Source organism: Clytia hemisphaerica, unplaced genomic scaffold (assembly GCF_902728285.1).
Source record: "Clytia hemisphaerica strain Z4C2 unplaced genomic scaffold, Clytia hemisphaerica genome assembly, whole genome shotgun sequence".
Lineage (NCBI taxonomy): Eukaryota > Metazoa > Cnidaria > Hydrozoa > Leptothecata > Clytiidae > Clytia > Clytia hemisphaerica.
The window spans coordinates 821,218-840,528 of NW_027104297.1; the positions used below are offsets into that span (position 1 = coordinate 821,218).

Here is a 19,311-nt window from a genome sequence, read left to right on the forward strand (position 1 = left end):
CGTGTAACCTACATTATAAAGAAAAAAAGTAATTGACTTCAAAGATATCCCATGGTTCTCATTGGGCCAGTGAGACATTTGATTTCCTTTTTTCGTACATAGCTTATAGCTTATCATCAAACCATTGTACTTCTTCTATTGAAGCACGTATACGTTCAGGTAATTGAAATAAAGGGTCCAAACCCCAAAATCGTGAAGGTATGGCTCCATCGAAAATTATTTACGAGAGTTGACAGTTAATTGGTTTATTTTGCTTTTTATTCCTAATGCTGCACTTTAGTACCAGTGATTAGGACATCACTTTTCCTGACTCCCAACCATGTGATTTTCTACATGCCGATCAAACACTTTGGAGATAAGAGCTTGCTAAAATGTAAGTTCCCCAGTAATTTTTCCAAATGAATGCTGAACTTTATAGTAGAATGTAGCCGACTCTAATCTGAACCTCTTTATCAAATCCTAACATTCTAACAATATATATTGTCCTAAAATGTATATAAAAGCCTGTACAACATTGTGAGCGGGACACGGAGAACACAAAGAAAAAATAGGGGAGCAAGGCTGCGAGAATCGACTATACATTTGGCAGTAAGGTCGTTGTATTTCTCAAAGAACCATGTAGTTATTTTCAATCCCTAGGCCTTTCTATCTAATTTAAATGTAATTGTAAACAGTTTGTTTAGTTTAATTACACACTATAAATTGCTCATATATATTCAATATATAAACTATAGAACCATAAGAGAGTAAGTTCAACTAGGTGACTCTCACTGACTCCTTAATAAGAGCTGATGAAAAGTATTTATGTTTTTGGGGGATGATAAAAGTGTCTCGTAAACTGGTTCCATGATAAACTACTTGCTTGTCACATACACAAAATTGTTCTTCAAAAGGTCCACGAGGCAAAACTCTCTGTTAAAGTGAGCCACTGTATATGGTGCTGAGACCTTTGATCACTCTTTGTTTGTTACGACAACGTGTATAAACCAAAGTAGCAATACCGTTACAAAAACCGGTCAATCAAATCAGGATGTAAGGTATAATATCATGGAGGAGATAAGCACGAGATGTAAGGCTCACAGGAAATAATAGCGCGCTGTTCAATAGTGAGTTTTAGGATCAAGACAAATGCTAAAGCCAAATGCTAAAGTATAACGTAGCGTAGTTGCCTCTATGACCATGTATTTTACGTACATAATGAGTCTGTTTACAGACAAAAATCATCTTGAGGGACGATGTAAAAGAGACCAAACTGAGTTAAGACACACTCGCATGCCATATTTTGATCCATGGCCGATGAAACGGAAGAACTTGTTTATAGGAGATCCAGTCCTTGGGTACGTTTACACGGTGGCATGCAGAGAAAATAATCGTTCAAAAACTTTGACGCAAATATTAGCCAAATACTCCAAAGAACTAATTGCTCAATTTCTTTGTGATAAAAATTCATAAAAATGTGTGCTATTAAAAAATAAATATCATGTAAAACTTACGAACAAGCATCCACCATGTTGAAGAAGCCTGATATGGTCTTTATAAAAAGTCAACATTGATATCTTCAAGAAGGTTTTCATGGATGAAACAGCAAACCAAAGCATCATCCATTACCAAAACCAATCGATTCCAGGCTTTCAACCTTAAAAATCCATGTGTTATAATAAAACATTGACTAAGCAGCAACCGATGTACTCAGATAAGCATCTTCCTGACCATGAGTTGATTCTTCTCATTCCTCGTGATTTGGTTCATTCGGGTGAACTTCAACAATTTTCTGTTGCTGAATCTTGTTCACGACTATTTGTTTACTTTGTGCAGGGATGTCCATCATCAGATTCGTCCACCATGAGAAGCCATCTTGAATCTCCTTTTTGTTGGCCTGGTTGTCATGACTACTACTCTCTACTTCAGTATGATTTCGTTTGCGGTTATTTTGATTGTCTGATTGAGCTGATGACATTTTCTAAAGTTATTTTATTTATTTTTTATTTTTATTCTTTTAGTAGCTGAAACGAAAAGGAAAAAAAGAGATTTATTTATTAGACCTCGAAACGAGAAATAAATTTGATCCTCATGTACAATGTAATCATTAAAGCATCAAAATAATATATTCTGTAATAATATAAAAATGTATACACAAAAATGCATTTTTGGTAGTATAAAACTATAAAAACTCTTGATAAAATGTTCATCTTGTTGGCCCCTCAAATTATGTTTTATTCCCCTTTAGTACCAACAAACCGTTAGAACAAGGGTTTAGTCATGGTAAGCTTGGTTGGTAACCATTGAGTATCAACAATCTCATTGTAAGCCAATGTATCGTCTTATATACAATGGCTAGCGTATCCTTTCAATGGAGTGGTCCTTGAGTGCGCGTACTTCCGAAGAAATAGGGGGCATCTCCCCCTCTCCCGTTGATGAGCGAAGCCCAACAAACAAATCAAGAATGGAAATCAAAAGACAACATCATCAGAGCACCGTCCATCACGTATGTAACAGGAACAATAGAAACAATGGTCTTTGGTTTTAACTGCTCGTATATCATGTTTGTGGCTTCTGGAAGAGAGAAAGAGAAAGTAACAGTTATTTGTCAGCTCATATAACTTACAAATAATACAACATTTCGCGAATTTTAATTGGAGCCAGATGGAAAGTGTTAAAGACCTCAACCGTAACCATTTGAAAAATCCTTTCAATAAATTTCAGAAAGCAGATATATAACCACAAAAAGGATCAAGTAAAACAAAGTGTGGATAGACCTTTCACTTCTTGGTCACGTGATGCTGTATCACCAATAGCAACAAACAGACGGCAAAATGGAGCATCTTTTGATGGAGGAACTTCTCGCAGGACTCCACATGGGTTATCTAAAGTTAAAATAATTGAGAGCATTTTATCTAAAAAGGTACAGTGATAAAGGAATAAGATGAATTCAAAAGTGTGATCATTTCCATTCTTTACCCCCCCCCCAGAATATTAGCTATTCGCCATCAAAGACATCAAAGACTAAAAATATTACCGAGAGAAAATACTCTGGAGTTCTTGAAATATCTTGAAACATCATTGACCACATCTAAAAAAAACAGTGGAATTATAAATCAACTCTTAGGATGCGTTAGTAAGACACACAAGACGAGGATCCTCTTTTTCTCAACGGTTGGGGAAAATGTTTAATTTCTCCAGCTTTAATCTGTAAAATTGTTTCTTCACATCCGTCCGTAAAATCTTCAATAGAGTCCTAAACAGATGCTAAATAAATGCTAATTCCTAAACGGTGTGAATAAATTCCTACCCCCAGGCCATAGGATTAGCCAATATAGCTTCTCAGTTATGGAAACAGCTAAATGATTGATTGGCGGCTAAGCGATTGATTGGACCGCTTCTAATAACATTCGAAAAATCTTGAAAAAGTGATTAAGCGAACAAGGTCGAATCTACAACCTAATTTGTGACAATTGACTTTAAAGACAAGTAAAATGTCTATTCGTAAGTCGTTTGAAGTTAAAAACTCCCATTTTTGCCTCTTTGATTTTATTAAATTTAGGTTGAGGAATCAACCATATCAAATATCTCTGATTCTTTTATCGATTTGATGTGAAAGATCATTTCTTCTCACATACCTTCAGTTTCATCTTGGCCATCCTCATCCTCGCTACAATCTTCATCTTGTTGCAATGGGATGACCATGTTGACGTGCCATTCGATGCGTGCATTACGTGGCAAGCGAGGGACGCAAACCACTCCTACTTCGTAATTCTCTGCTGGAAACTAAATGAACAATATGCGTCTGAGTGTTAGGTTTACCTAAACAAAGAAGCTATTGCATTGCTAATTCGATTTCTAGGATCTTACACTTCTCACGCTACCATTTTGAATTTAAAGGCCTGAAGTCACAGCAACGAATTTCAAAATGGTAGCCTAGCTGAAGAAAACATTAAAGCTTAGGGCTTATGGATGTGCGCACTTAGCGAACCAGCGTAAACAAGGTGTAATGCTTGGTTAGAAAAATGGTTTAGCAAAACAAAAAATCAAATGGTGCCGTCTGTTGGCTAAACCCTCGGTTTAGCAAACAAAGAAAACACAGAAAAAAGACTGTTGGCTTTGATCGTCTGTTTAGGTAAAATTCTAAACGAATCAATGCGTTCGCTAAACCCTCTGTTTCACTTTTTTGGGTTTTGGTTAAATGGTATGCACCCTTAATGATACAGATAAAAGAAGTTCACTGATGCCCGTTAACTTTCCAGAAATAGTTCTGTCACAACGATTTAAGAAAGTGTTATCAAGAAGATGGGAAGGGGAATCAATAGATGTTAAAGGGGTATACTCTCGAGATGTTCGACTGTCGAGATAAACTAAATTGTATAAATAAAAGCTTACAAAATCCTGATGATGTTCGAAGATGTTCTGAGCCATTTTCATAAATTTGTATTGGGTGACATAGCAAGTGATACTTCCATAATGAACGTTCGAGTGTCGTTCGTTTGCAAACACTTCTGCTACTTCATGGACGTGTTTTAGACTAAGCATGGCTTCACGTGGAAAATCATCCGTCAAAAGTTGCATGGAAGCTGGTTGCAACGGGATGGAACCCGAGAAGAACACTTTCTTCAACCGTCCTATTGTGCACTGAAATATACAAAGGCGACAGCCTAAAAGAAGCTGTTAGAATGTTCCGACAACAAACGTTTCAAAAAACAAACAGGATCCATAATACTCGAAAAGAGTTATATCCCATAGTAAACTAAAGAAAAGAAAGTGGCACCTTGACGGCTTGACTGTATGGTCCGATGTTGGCGGGTGCCCAATATGAAATGCCTTGTACGTAATGCACCTGACGTTGTGATTGGTTTACTAAATGAGTGTCCATACGAAAATGTTCGTTCGGCGGCAATTCCACCTTCACACAAACTCTAAAAAGAAAAGTTAAACCTGGTTCTTTTTAAAGAGACTGAAAGACTTAAAAATGGATGAACATTTTAAGGTGGATATTTGGAATTTTAATACATAGTGATCAAATCTCCTCGCATCTATTTCGATTGTAATTTAAGCAATGGTACCTAGCAGGTGGTTTAGCTTTGAAGAACCTTTTGTAGACGTTATTGATTCGTGCAAAATCATCCATGTTTCGAACAAAAAGATGAACTAAACAGTTGATTGGATTATTTTCGTCTTGTCCACCACAATGTTCTTCAAGTTTCTCTGGAAAGAAAACAATTTTAACAATTATGTGTGAATCACAAAAAAACTTATCATTTGGGTACGCTTTACGATTGAATGATTAATGATTGAATTTCTCACGATCGCGCAACATCACAATAAAAGCCACAATTCAAATGACCCACCTTTAAATGTATTGAGTACTTGCAACGTCGATTCTTCAAGAGTTTTGTCCTCTTGAACTGGACAAACTATGCCACTAACCCAACCAACTGTTTTGTTGGATCGAAAACTGAAGCAACAATCCTTTGATTTGGGCACTACAAAGAAAGTTAGAGTAACTCCAGTGAAATAGTAGTTTACTGCTTATAATGCTTTCGAAGAGAAACAAACTTAAAATGAGGGGTAAAAACAAAGCTGGGATAGCGTAAACAGTTTAAAGACTTGGGTACGTGCACATGGATGGTGGCAGATGGATTTGTAACGGTAGTACACATCCATGAATCCATCTCACCCTGGCCCAACCCTAGTCATTCTGGATCAAAGAAAGGAGTGAAAATAAAAGGAAAAAGCTTACCATCAGTTCGAGTGCAAATTACATCTGCATTGTCTTTCTCCTAAAGAAAACAATCGTGGTATTGTGAAATAGTCAAACACTCATCAAAGTATGCATATTGCACTGACAAAGAATGGAGAGAATGGAGAATAAACAAGAGAACGATAGTGTTTTACTCATACGAGGAGCATACAATACCTGCTGATCATTAGAGCAAAGCTGTGGCACATGTACGTTCAACAAGGGAGGTGTTGCTATGGTGACGCCCTTCATTCGTTCCCGTAATGTCATATTGCTGTTCTGGAATGGAAAACCATTAAAGGGATGTTGTAGATAAGCTATGACTAAGAGACAATAGATAGGCATCATGGCGAGTAGGAAGTAACGAAGATTGTGTTTATTCACATCTGTTGAAGAAGGAGAATTCAACTACCTACAACATTGAGTTTCTCTCGGAGATGGAACTTTTGAAAAGTTTTGTATGCAACGGTCAAAACATCATTACTTTCTTCGTGTGTCACAACTGTCGATTCATCTCTGTAAGGAATTAAAAGATTTACTTGTAATTGACATTTCAGTACATCCATTGGCGTCAATCTTTCAGTAGCTCTTCAGGACTTTTTATGTGAGTCAAGTCTTTCCATTAAAGAACATCTATATTGGATTTCAACCGCTGAACAGATAACCCTTTCATGGAAAACCAAACCACGTTCATTATGCTTCAGAAACTGGTCTAGAAGCAATAGCGACAACCTCTTAAAGGATAGATAAGCTGGAGTGCCAATCAACTTACATGACGATTGTCTTGATGAATAGTGGACAATCAAGAACAAGTGTTTCGTACTCCCCTCCTTCTCCACAAACGTTCAGAAAACATTCCTTCTTCTGCAATGCGAAAAGTTCAAAAATCAATTTCAAATTGGATACTCTACTATGAGAAAAAAATCAAAAATTCTTCTAGAGGTTTCTAGGCAACCGGCGACGAAGTATTTACAATTAAACAAAGCAGACGTTACCATCCTGTGAAGACTTTGTCGCATTTCATGTAAGGTTTGCCCAAGATGACATGGCTTCAAACCTGAAGAAAATCAAAGTTTCTCAGGTTAAAGCGTATTATTAAAGCCACTAACAAGTAGCCAATTGTTAACACCTGTTTCATATTTTGACTTACCAAGCGAAGCAACTTTGATGAGAATTGCAGTGACTTCGGCAGCAATCATTTCATCCAGCAGCTCATCTTGGTTTCGTTGCCAAAGATAAGCCAGTGATTTCAATTCCAACCGATTGCAGCTGTGTTTTAAGAACAAGGAAATTTTGAAATTTTGAGCTCTAGATTGCTTGAAAATGCACTCAAAATAAATTTATGACAAATTAAAAAAGAAAAACTTTGCATTTTGCAAAATAACCATTTTTGAAAATATTATTGGGGGGGGGTAGCCAGTTGCTACGGCACTGAAGTTTTTGGACCCTCGAGGTTAGAAGAACCAATTGGAACCAATTCGAAACATTTCATGAAAAAAACTTTGAATTTAGTTCAAAACTGTGAGACTGGTTAGTTGCAACAATTTCAAGTGACAAACAATTACCTACACATGTTCAACGCGCACTCTTTGATAATTAGACAGAATCGCTCCAGATGAAACTCCTTCAAAATCAATTTCTTCCTAAAATATTAACAATGAAAGGATTATTCATTTTAAATCTACATCGTTTGCTTCTGAGCTAACAAATATATGAATCTTGGAAGGCCAACCAACCTGTAGAACATGCTTTCATTCATTAGGTCAGATATTTTCTCAAAGTGCAAAGAAAATGATTATTACCTTGATTTTTTTGAGCAATTGAAAAAGATCTTCAACTTCATCTTCAGCGACAACCTGATAATCTTCTTGCACGTTCACTGAGCGGCCACGGATCACCCTTCTGTACAACGGTAAACCTAACGCTTCACTATAAGCGTCGATGACGTCATGACCCACTGTCTGATACATATAACTGTCCATTTCGTCTAAAAAGATCAAAAGTTTTGAGCTTACGCTATGAATGGTGGCCGTGTGAAGGGTAAGACGCTATGGGCAATACATGTTATTTACATAAGCTTAGGGTAAAAAACAAAAGGATTCCAACCCGGTAGATTCATCAGAATATGTCTTGACACGTGGTTATTTACTACGCTGAGTGGACCCAGTAAAATAAGTCTACCTTTTTCTTCTGGTTGAAGATTCGCCAAAGCAACAATCTCATGCCCTTGGTAAACACAATGCATCATGTTGAAACAACTATCCTTCCCTCCGCTGAAATTCAAAACAGGTATTGTTACCTAATTTACTGAAGATGATATGATGAGCCCTCCCCACTGGGGAATGGGTCCTAATCCTTGCGAAGTAGGAATTCCTCCTCTTTCGATTTGGAACGCTTAGCGCTATCCAGACATCGCTGGTTCTGTGCACGCGAGACACAGATACCATGATGCATAGTGATGACACTCGAACCACGCGGGAGAGCATAATAGCTCGTCGCAGACGCGGAACAGGATAAGTGATACCACACACAACAATGCCTGGCATATCATCCACACTCTTGTATCAGAGTAGTGGTACCCAATTCCCCTCACATGGTATGGGTTGAGCCGGGCGAAAGTGTGTTCATTTGCCAAGTGAACCGTAGTACTACAGTGGGAATCGAACTCGGGTCTCCCAGACTGGAGTCAAGAGCGATGACCACCACACCACTACTCCTAATTTACTGAAGAGACCTCTGAAAATCAGGCCGTATTCTTCAACTTTACCATGGCAGGTACTGAGTTAAACAAATATATAAAAAGACACTTACCTTATTAACGCGACGACCCTCATTTTTAACAGCTGAAGTTATTTAACAGGTGATTGTTTTATATTTTTTCCTAAAAAAAGGAGGATACATAGAATGCTCAAGCAATCAAGAATCAGAATATTTTGATTTATTATAAATCAATGGACTGTTCCATTTAATATTCATACAGGGGGTGCACGAACCTTTCAAGCCTAAAAAGATTCTTCACAGTGCGAATGTCCCCTGGAAAATGGATTTCATTATCCTTAGAAAAAGTCTACTTTTTACCGTTAAATTAGGGTTGATGAACTAAAGTAAGTCTTCTCCTTCTTAGAAATTTCAAAATAACTTTGAGCCTCCTTGAAAAATTAAAGGTCTCAATGAATCCCAACAATTTTCTTGGCACCCTTGGAATAAAAACGAGCTTACCTTTTTGCCCCTAGAATATAAAAAATTTGTGAACGATGCTTGTTCATAAAAAAAAAAAAAAAAAATTTGTTATACCCCATGAAATTTCTTCTTTTAGGGGCTTTTGTTTGCGTCCACCTCAAGCATGAATGTAAAATGGAATAGCCCAGTAGAATGCAGTTGGTCAAATCCATCAAGGTATTGAAATCAGAATAAATATGCTTTTTTCATTTGCAATAATAAATATTCGATATTTACAAAAATAATCTCGCTCGAAAAATTTTATGAGGCTTGTACTCTAGATTGTATCTCAGTCATTGTTCGTTTCAATCGTGTGGGGTCGTTGAAGAAATTCGGGAATACGCTTCTCTCCAGTTCTTTCAAAGAATCCGTCGCCAAAAGCTGAGAGAATAAGATATAATACAGCGCCAAGGTTTTCCATATTCACTCATAGTTGATTATTAGTAGAATACTCTGTATAAGATTGAAGACCATGACTTTGTTTCAGAGAATAGGATTGGAAAGAATTGCAATTATCTATAGATTCGTTACAACTGACTGGCCTTGTTGAATTAGACATTCTATAACCGTATATCCTGGTATAGCAAAAACCTGAGAGGCCAGAAGAACAAAATGTTTAGAAATTTTGATGGACTCTAAAATTACAAGTTATTCTGTATACAAAATCTGTAAGAAAATGAAAAACTTTCACATGAAACTTTGTTTTTAGAATTTGCAGGATCTACCTAACTTAACCTTGATGGACCTACCTTTTTCTTGGCCATTACATCTTTTATGATGTCATTCACTTGCACTTCAGCTAACGTTAAATCTTGCTCAAGATGTCCTACCATATCCTCCATCTGAAATATATTAATAAGAGGAGTTTTGTGATACTTCAAATTTCAAAGCTACAAATGATATAAGCTAATCCCGGAATTCCAACTGAAATTTGAAATCTTCATAAGACTGAATTTTTTAAACATCAGTCTCCAAACTTTACTTATTGGAAGTAAACTACGCTAAGATTATCTTTAAATTCTTGAACTGAAGACGAGTAGACTAATTGTGAAGGCAAACTATTCAACTGAACGACGGGATTTTCTCTGGGGACCACGGAAATAAAAATGAAAAAAACCTGTGATTGTAGACCAGCTTCTTCATAACCAACAAGTTTTTGTATCGTAATGATTGAAGACTCTCTAGAAAGAAAAGGAATATTTCATTTCCTTTAGATGTGCAATAAAACATGACCTCCAACACCCCTAGAAAACAAACTAAACACAATTCTCATTATTGACTTTGTCTAGCAAAAGTATAATGAACGATAAGTTGTCTCATTTCTATACTCACAGTGTATCAAAATACTTGTCTTTTTGCGTTTCAAGGTCTTTACATTTATGGGAAAGGTTGTTCAATTGAGATGATAATATTTGTGAGCGGTCAATCAAACTTGAGTATGTCCGGTAGAGTTCATTCTCATCCCTCTCTTCCACTGGAACTAATGTAAACAAACAGTGTTGGTTTATTAAGATAAAGAAATACTTTATATCAATCCTTTGGTACACTTCCCATATTTGTATTGTACATTAAAAACAAAGTCATGGAGTCAAATAAAATACAGGGCTCTACCCAGCCAAGGCCTTTGAATTCTATAAAAATCCTGAATATGCAAATTAGAGAGACATACCTAATGCATCATAAATACGATTCATGAATTCATCTTTTGAGCTGATTGTTTCCTTGTTCAAATTATTAGTTTGAAGAACTGGGTCTCGGAGTAAAGCCTTGTTTGAAGTTTATCGTTAAGGAATACTCATGTAAAAACTACCTTCTAAATAGAGACTTTCTGAAACAGCCAAAAAACGATTTGTGTCTCAAGTTTGCACACAAGTGAATATCCAATAGCTTTTTTATATTAATTTTACTTATAATGGTATTTATTTCGAAACATCATCTCTCTCATAATAAATCCAGACATTATCAGGCCTCTCTGTTAAGAATTGTGAGAAAAGTTTTCAGAGCAGCATTTCTCAGCAAAAAGTTGGTAGATTCGGTCATTTTACACAATCAAGAGAGTACTACTGGGCCAAATTGAAAAGTGGTCAACCAAAACACAAAATCAAAAATCTTACAAACAAAATAAGTAACTGTGATTTTTTTTTTAAATAACCCTTAAATTTTCCAATTTCAACTTTTAAATCAACTGAGTCGCACTTTTAGTCTCTGTAATCAGGTGATTATATCGAAACACAACTAGTGAGGTTTGTCACGGAAGGACAAGTGTTAAAATATAATGGACCTTCTTTTGAAAAATAAATGATTAATCAAAAATGAAATGTTGTTTTAAAACAAGTACATACCCTAGTTAGTTTAATAGGTTTGTTCATTTTGAAATAAGTCAAACAACAAAAAAGTACTGCAAGCAGAAACTTTTTTCAAATATCGAATTCCTTCCGTGACAATTTCAAGACAAAAAGTTTTTTCACCAGTTTTGTGCAAGTACACTATACTTGATATTATTGCAAGTCCTAACTATTGGTACCCCCTAACAAAAAATGAAATTACATTCCAAAGCAACCTCCTTCATATTCACTTACAAGGTCTGAAATTATTGTCCTTCCGTGACACTTTCACCTTGTCCTTCCGTGACGGATTAAAAATATCTTGTTATTTTTAGAAATCTTGGACTTCAATGGGTCTAATTTATTACAGGAGAGTGTCCTACGAGGTTTAGAACCATTGGGAACCAGCTCAACCCTGTATGGAGCTCAGAATAAGCTTAACTAAGGCTCCAGTACAGCGCTGTAAGCTTACAGCGTAAGCCCAGGCGGCTCTGGAGGCCTAAAAACCGGTTTTCTGGCAAAACTACTGTTCCCAGCGGGTTCTAAACGATCAAAATCGCTTCAGCATCATGGAAATATGCTAATTAGAGTCTTTGGAAGTAGCTCACTTGCTTGCAAGGTTGCGTTTTTACGTTTTTTGCTTAAAAAAGCCTTAAAAACGCTTAAATAGAGCTTTTTAAGCGTTTTAAAGCTATTTTAGTGAAAATTTGTCGGTTCTGCCCCCTTTGCTGGACTTCAATGGGTCTAGTCCATTGCAGGGGAGTGTCCTACAGGGTTTATGACCATTGGGAACCAGCTCAGCCCTGTATGGAGCTCAGAATAAGCTTAAAACTAAGGCTCCAGTACAGCGCTGTAAGCTTACAGCGTAAAGCCCAGGCGGCTCTGGAGGCCTAAAAACCGGTTTTCTGGCAAAACTACTGTTCCTAGCTGGTTCTAAATCCTCTAAATCGCTTCAGCACCATGGAAATATGCTAATTAGAGCCTTTGGAAGTAGCTCACTGGCTTGCAAGGTCGCGTTTTTACGTTTTTTTGCTTAAAAAATAAAATCTTTCCTGTAAAATTTCCTAATTATTATCACCATTATGGTTGAACAATAAAAATACAGTTTCAAGGTTTTGAAATGAACTGAATAGTAAAAATGGCTATGATTCATGATATGATGTGTCACATGATGTTTCAGTCAACATTTCTTACGCTATTGCTGATTTTGAAAAATAGGAATTTTTTCCTTCCGTGACACTGACCTTTCTCAGTTGCAAAGGCCTGTAGCCATTGAAATTAATTTTTTTGACTCAGTTCTTTTTCAATGACAAGCAGATAGACATAAGTTTCTTTTAGTGGTATTTTGGTTTTAAAATTATCTTTAAATTCACAGGAATCTGAATCAGCATACTTTTGTCTTTTTTAATGTCTTTGCTGCGTTCCTTCCGTGACAGAACCTTCAAAGTTCAATTATTCAACGAGGAAAAACTTTTATGAAATTTATTTTGGTTTGGAAGTAGTAGTACTATGAAGGCTTTAATTCAGGACTAATACTATTTTCATTAAGTTTACCATTTTTCAAAAATAGACCAAAAAAGGCTCTGATTTCCTTCCGTGACAGAAACGGCACTTTTCAATTTGGCCCTACAACAGACAACATGAAAAGCATTTACATTTTGAAGATCAATAAATGGTGAAAAGGATACAATTCTAGAGGAGATTTTCTTTATTTCTGATGCTAACAATGTTCTTGAAGATTCGAACAAATGATAAATTTTACGATGTTCTTTCAATTCAATCTCGTACATCATTGTAAGGAAATAATTCCTGGAACATTGTAACAAAAGCTGATTTATGACCTAAAAGTAAACAGAACAAGTTAACAGCATATTTCTCTTGACCAACCGAGGTCTTCTTCGACCAACTTTGACAGCAGAATTTGAAAGAATTACAAAACAATTGTTTACTTTTGATTGTGACACTTTTCTCCTTTGTGGTTCAAAAATGTAGTGGTTTTAATCGAAAAAGATGCTGCAAACTAATCCATGGATTACCTCACTTTGCTTGGAAAGAAAATAATCTTGACGAAAAATCTTTAAATCATAATTTCCTTCCAACACTTTGATGCCATGTAACTGCTGAAGTTCATTCAATAAAGGTATCATTTGTTCATCCAAATCATCTTGCAATGCTTTTCTACTCTTTTCATTCATTACAGTCAACTTTTTGTTCCTGGTATATAAAAAGACAAAAAATAGCACATCTTCTAACAATAATATAGAGGGTAAGGTTGGTAAAAATAATTAATAATGACAATTAAATAATGATAGAGGGGTGAAGTTCAAGGAGAAGAGCAAGAAATATGTACAATATATTTATCAAAGATTATTTCTCTGCCAATAAACTTATTTAAAAGCTTGTGCGAAACTATCAAAACAAATCTCTCTGAAAATTTCAAATAAAATGTTTAATAGAAGGGTAGAGTTCTTACTTGTTAATGTCTGCGTCAACAGTCGAATATCCCAAATTAAGTGATTTTACTTGGGACTCTGCAATCTTGATTTTTCGCTTCAAGTTCTCCAAAGTCATTTCACTTTGGAGCCGCTTGATTTCACTTTCTTGATACCTAAAAACAAACCCCTTACTTGATCATAAAATACAATACATATACAAGACGTCATTTTGACGTCAAATTTTTTTCTGGCTGGTTGTGCTCGTCGAAATGCATCAAAATGGCGAAAACTAAAGAAATACCAAAAAAAATCGAAATTCAACAAAATAATGGATTCTGCACCCCTGACAACTGCTTCATGAACGAGATTGTGAAGGACAATGATGTGCTACAATGTAGAAGATGCGAAAGGTTTGTCCATTATGCATGCACGGAGCTACCTGCCTATCAGATACAGCTGTGCCTCCAATACAAAAGCCGGCGCTTCGAATGTGCCAAATGTGTTACAGTCACGCCAATTCTTCTGGAAAAGATCAAAACAAGTACAGAAAGAGTGCGTAAGGACAAGGCAACAAATACTGATAAGGTTAATAATGGAGAGCAACAAGGAGATAAATCTACAAACGCTCGATTGGACAGGCTGGAGAAGAAAATCGAGAAACTTTTAGATAAGGAAGATGTCGCTAAAGATAAAAACAAAGGACATACGCAGAAACTACCAAAGAAGAGCTGAAGAAGCAAGAGGTAACTATGAAACAACAGACCTATGCTAGCATTACAGAGTTAAAGAAACAAGAGGTAACGATCAAGAACTTCATCAAAGAAGAGAAAGAAGAAGTACGATGGCTGAACCTGACAAAGTGCAATATCATTGTTCACAACATTGATGAACTCAAACATGAAACCCTTGAAGAACAGCGAACAAGTGATAAATATTACGTCGAAGAATTTGTGAGCAACCAAATGGGACTAAAGGTAAACATCGTCAGCGCAGAAAGAATAGGAGCTCGAAAGGACGAGATGTTCAGGACGAAACGTTGGCGACCCTTAAAAGTTGTGTTAAGGAATGAAGAAGAGAAACGTCAGATTCTAGCATCAGTCCACAAGCTAAAGAAAATTGTAACTGATTTACGAGTAACCGATGATTTTTCTAAAAAAGAACGCGAAACCATCAAAGAATGGCATAGGAACGCAAAAGAGAAGACAAAGTTACAAAAAGATGGCAGTCAAATAAAGGTTAGAGGAAGTCCTCGGACTAGACTCTATTTCAAGAAGATCTGCTGTGACTTACGCGTTACTGAAAATGAAATATTGTAAAGACGACTGATTAGAGGCCAACTGTGCGCCTACAAAATGTTAAATATGATTATTTCATAGAGGTCGATAGACCTGCGAAATATATTACTATAAATAAATAAAAAAAAAAAAAAAAAAATAAAGACAATTACCTATTATAAGAAGCTTAATTTCCTGGAATATTTTGCAAAAAGTTATTTTTTTTTGTATTTTGGAGAAGATTATAATTTTCATAAAGAACCAGCAATAACTGAGAAATTTGATGCATAAAAATACATTACTGTATTTGAAGTCTCTTTAACTCTTGTTTATCTTTTGCTTTTATCTCATCTCTTTCTCCTACAAAATATGAATAACTTCATTCAAGGCAAAGAAAAATAATAGGTTATAGCAGTAAAGAAGTATAATATGCATTAAAACTAATCTTTATCTATTTTTAAAACACTAAATTAATTACTGACGATGATATTAATATATCAAAACATGTTTAACAATAAAAATTAACTTTGCTTCGGTCAAGTTCATTTGACAATGTCTTGCATTGACTTAATGTCCATTAAATATATTTCATCTTATCTCACAAGTTCCTATATACCATCGCATTACCTTTGAACAGTAGAGTTTCTGGTTTGCTAGTATCCAAAAAATCATACTTTGTCTGGTCTTTAGAACCTGCCAATTCTGCTATTCCCTAAAATCAAGGGCAATATGTTTTGATAAAAATTGTAATCGATTTCTTACGCTTTAAGCCTAGTTTTTGGAGAAAAACAAAAAAAATTGATTTGAGTTTTTCAAACAGTGTACTTTAATCGGATTAACTTTTGGGAGATTAAATTTCACAGTTTCGCGAATTTTTGCCATTTTCGTGAAATTAAAACTCGCGAAAACGCGTGAGATTCCCGACCCACAAAATTTTTTTAATCGCATTTTTGGCGGAAAACCAGTTCAAAGTCTTCATTTGTAGCACAAAATGGCTATTTTTCAGCTGTTTTCACAATTTTCTTCGCTTGCAAAATTTAATCTGGCAAAATTTAATCTGATTAAAGTACAAATTGAATTGACTCTTGTTGACAATGTTATAATTTTCAACTTTAACATACTAGAAATTATGTTATAATTTTCGAAAACTTTTAACATGAATTAGATTAAGGAAATTTTGAGCTATCATAATGTGAGTTCATTTTATTGGTTTGAAAGATGTTGTGCAAAAGAAGAACAAAAAAACATTGATCAAGATATTTTTTCTGCTATAACCTTTTCAGCTACTTAGCCAAATATGAAGCATGATAGCTCAAGATTGAAGTTAAGTTTTATGTTTTTATCAAATGCTGGACAATGTCTGGATTTTTAAAACATTTCTAGTTTTCTCCATGTACTATTTTTATAACACCAAGCAGCACCAAGTAGAATCTGGTCAGTATCTGAATGATATAATCGAATAAAAGAAATATGTACAATCTTACCTCAAAGAACTGTTTTTTTGTGTAAAGAGCCAATGAGTTAGTGAAGGACTCTTCTTCGAGCTGAACTTCATCAATTTGTTGTTTATAAAGAAAAGGATGACTTTTGTCTAGAAAATTTAAATATATAAGTTTCAAGGTTGTTTACTCTTAACATCCCTACAAAATAATGCAGCTATAAATCACCACAAAATAGGAATTAAAAAAGTTAACCACAGTCCTATATCATCTCATTTGCATTTTGAATTTCAGTGCCTTTTTCTTTTTATGAGAAATACAATTGTATCTGCTATCCCTTACCAGATCTTAATGGATCATCATTCTTCTGATAAAGTTCAGCAAGTTTTTCCACATTTTTTATAAGACTTCCTAGTGCTGCTTCAAGCTAGAAAAAAAATTTTTGTTGTATTTTTTATTCATTAGTGAAACTGTCAAACTATTTCATTTTCCCATAGGTTTCAGGAAAAATTTTCGAATTTCAAAATGGTTTTTGAATGTCATCATTATTGTAAATGCTGTCAAAATATTCCAATTTAATTAGAAGACACCCAAAAAGACATTTCATTTATAACAATAATAACTTTAAGCAAGTGGAATGTACTCCCAACCAAAACTCTCAAAGAAGTGAACAATGGTTCATTATTTCATGACGATGAAACCTGAAAAGGACACGAAACTTCTAAAAGGGATGAGGTTAGTTGCTTACTTTCACAACATGTTTACTCTTTTCATCACCAAGCGTTCTCTTGAAATGTAACTCATGATTTTCATCAGCTTTTGTAAGAGATGCAACCTTCCCTTTTAACTTGTCTTCCAACAATCTAAACAAAATATGACAATGTGATATAAGACCAGTACTGTAAATAAATATTTCTAGTCACTCGGACATGATGTCTGACTAAAATAAAATCCAATTGGTCAAACTCAAAATCCTCTCGGTCATTCAGTCTTATTTTTTCTAAAATTATCATAATTTTTCAACTAACAGGATATATTTACTAACCTCAGTAAGAAAAAAAAGTAGAAACACTCTTAAAAGTTAAGAAGAAAGCAATTTGATAAAGTGATCTGAGAAAATCATAAAGGTTACGAAGAAAGCAATTTGATAAAACTGATCTTTGAAAAACTCTTAAAAGTTACAAAGAATGTGATTTAATAAAAAGTGAACTTAGAAACACTCTTAGAAGTTACAAAGAAAGTGATTCAATAAAAAGTGAACTTGAAAAAACTCTTAAAAGTTATGAAGAAAGCGATTTGATAAAAGTAATCGTAGAAACACAAGTCACAAGAGGCAATTAGAAAAAGAATAGAGTAAGAGGCAGGACTTATAGAAGATTTGTTCCCAAATCAAGTTAATGTTTTTATTCTTCTTTTCATCCGGACATCACGACCAATAAAATACAAAAGGTTTTCAGTCACTCAAAAGGCTTTTTCAGTCTGACATTGGCTGATGACCGTCGCTGTAAGACTATCATACATACTGTATATTTAAGGCATGCAAACCTTTTTAATGTATCATAAAATTAAAAAGATTTTTTAAAACTACCATCTTCTATAAAAACTTGCTTTAATATAAAAGAAAAAGTATTGATCTTTTTAAGATTATTTGATACCTTAAGGGGATTAATTCTCATGGGAACTTATTTTCGCGAGCACAGAAAATGAAAATTTTCGCGAGGATAAAATTTCGCGAATCAGCCCCTTTTTGATTGAATTTCTTTCATTTTCCTAGGGATTTAGGCAAAAATTATGATGTTAAATTTTTCGGGAGAATTATATTTTGCGAATTTTGAGAATCCAAAGGTTTTTAAAATTTTTGCGAGAATTAATTTTCGCAAATTTCGGAAAAACTCCCCGCGAAAATTAATCCCCTTAAGGTACTAAAAATAAAAAGCAAAACGATATTAGAAGTTTATACTATGATTCCAAAAATCTATTTCAAAAACTTTCTTGTTTAAATTGTAAAAGACTCAATTTGCAAAAGCTTGAAGTATTACCTTGTGACAGTAAAGCTTTGCTTCAAATTGATTAAGAGTATGGACAAGGACTTACCTCAAATGCTTTGTTTTGCTGTTATAACTCATCTTTTTTACTTTTCCAAATCTTTTTAAAACATAGATATTTTTCTTTTTTAAAACTGATAAACAAGTTTTAAAATGGAATCTAAGAAAATAAGAGCTTAAAGGATCAGTGGTAATCTTGGGGCATTGTGCCTACTATCCGTAAAAAGGCAAAATATGGGTGGTATCTATGTTAAATTGCTCAAAATAATTTTAGTACATGTATACTAAAATAACATTTTCGAAAAATAGGTGGGGGTATGTCAAAAATTAGTGAAAATCCTTTTAGTACTCATGTATGTCTTACATCTTAGTACTGACCCCCCCCCTGTTACTAGGTAGATTTAGTTAAAATTGTTTTGAACATATATTTCTTTTTTGACAGTACTGTAAGTAAGCTAACAAACCGACCAGGAAGTGTCTAGTGTGTCAGTAACTAGTTATTACAAAATAAGTATCCAAAACCTATGCTAAACGCATGTCCTGCATTGTTGTACTGTTTGTACAATGTTCAGGGTTTCATCTACCATGACTTGTCAGCTATTTTTAAAGTCCATTCACTAATCCTTGATTTACTTGTCATTTTCAATCAATGTCTTTCGTTCCTACTATAATATAATATAAAAAAAAAACTGAACGGATGTGTTGTTAAAAGATGTAAATATGGCGGAGAAAATTCAGGAAAATCTACGAAAACAGCTGAATTCAGCATCAATTTACAACCTTTGCAGCCCATCTGAATGTGTTACAAGTGAAGAAGGAGAATCCAAAGACACACTTGAATGTA

At 34.8% G+C, this 19,311-nt stretch overlaps 2 protein-coding genes across 3 annotated transcripts; both read right to left on the reverse strand.

Moving 5' to 3' along the window:
* Positions 1-2,086: 2,086 nt before the first annotated feature.
* Positions 2,087-8,611, reverse strand: LOC136817309 (uncharacterized). Of its 2 annotated transcripts, XM_067073650.1 has the most exons (18): positions 8,543-8,611; positions 7,913-8,004; positions 7,534-7,718; positions 7,301-7,374; positions 6,882-7,000; positions 6,727-6,788; positions 6,504-6,595; positions 6,148-6,247; positions 5,909-6,010; positions 5,732-5,771; positions 5,340-5,474; positions 5,055-5,196; positions 4,760-4,907; positions 4,375-4,623; positions 3,618-3,765; positions 3,017-3,070; positions 2,757-2,864; positions 2,087-2,553 (listed from the first exon to the last, which is right to left on the reverse strand). In XM_067073650.1, the coding sequence occupies exons 1-18, from the start codon at positions 8,563-8,565 to the stop codon at positions 2,438-2,440; spliced, it is 1,989 nt and encodes a 662-aa protein (XP_066929751.1). In that variant the 5' UTR covers positions 8,566-8,611; the 3' UTR covers positions 2,087-2,437. The 2 variants fall into 2 exon arrangements, with proteins under 2 accessions (XP_066929751.1, XP_066929752.1); XM_067073651.1 differs by lacking the exons at positions 7,913-8,004; positions 8,543-8,611 and having other exon boundaries at positions 2,249-2,553; positions 7,297-7,374; positions 7,534-7,668.
* Positions 8,612-9,130: 519 nt separating this feature from the next.
* LOC136817310 (HAUS augmin-like complex subunit 3) lies at positions 9,131-18,648 on the reverse strand. The gene is made up of 14 exons (XM_067073652.1): positions 18,517-18,648; positions 17,171-17,285; positions 16,765-16,849; positions 16,468-16,574; positions 15,611-15,695; positions 15,286-15,343; positions 13,748-13,882; positions 13,311-13,488; positions 12,963-13,115; positions 10,620-10,716; positions 10,283-10,430; positions 10,068-10,131; positions 9,700-9,792; positions 9,131-9,331 (listed from the first exon to the last, which is right to left on the reverse strand). The coding sequence occupies exons 1-14, from the start codon at positions 18,546-18,548 to the stop codon at positions 9,212-9,214; spliced, it is 1,470 nt and encodes a 489-aa protein (XP_066929753.1). The 5' UTR covers positions 18,549-18,648; the 3' UTR covers positions 9,131-9,211.
* Positions 18,649-19,311: the final 663 nt, after the last annotated feature.

What these genes read in the sequence shown, in the direction of transcription:
- LOC136817309 (XM_067073650.1), bottom strand. Translation starts at nt 8,565, where the DNA reads ATGAGGGTCGTCGCGTTAATAAG. An exon ending in AGAGTGCGCGTTGAACATGT is followed by an intron (nt 7,001 to 7,300) that starts GTAGGTAATTGT and finishes CTTAAAACACAG; the next exon opens with CTGCAATCGGTTGGAATTGA. An exon ending in TCGAACATCATCAGGATTTT is followed by an intron (nt 3,766 to 4,374) that starts GTAAGCTTTTAT and finishes TTGTTCATTTAG; the next exon opens with TTTCCAGCAGAGAATTACGA.
- LOC136817310 (XM_067073652.1), bottom strand. Translation starts at nt 18,548, where the DNA reads ATGAGTTATAACAGCAAAACAAAGCATTTGAG. An exon ending in GTTGACGCAGACATTAACAA is followed by an intron (nt 13,489 to 13,747) that starts GTAAGAACTCTA and finishes TTTATATACCAG; the next exon opens with GAACAAAAAGTTGACTGTAA. An exon ending in AAGCTGGTCTACAATCACAG is followed by an intron (nt 9,793 to 10,067) that starts GTTTTTTTCATT and finishes AATATATTTCAG; the next exon opens with ATGGAGGATATGGTAGGACA.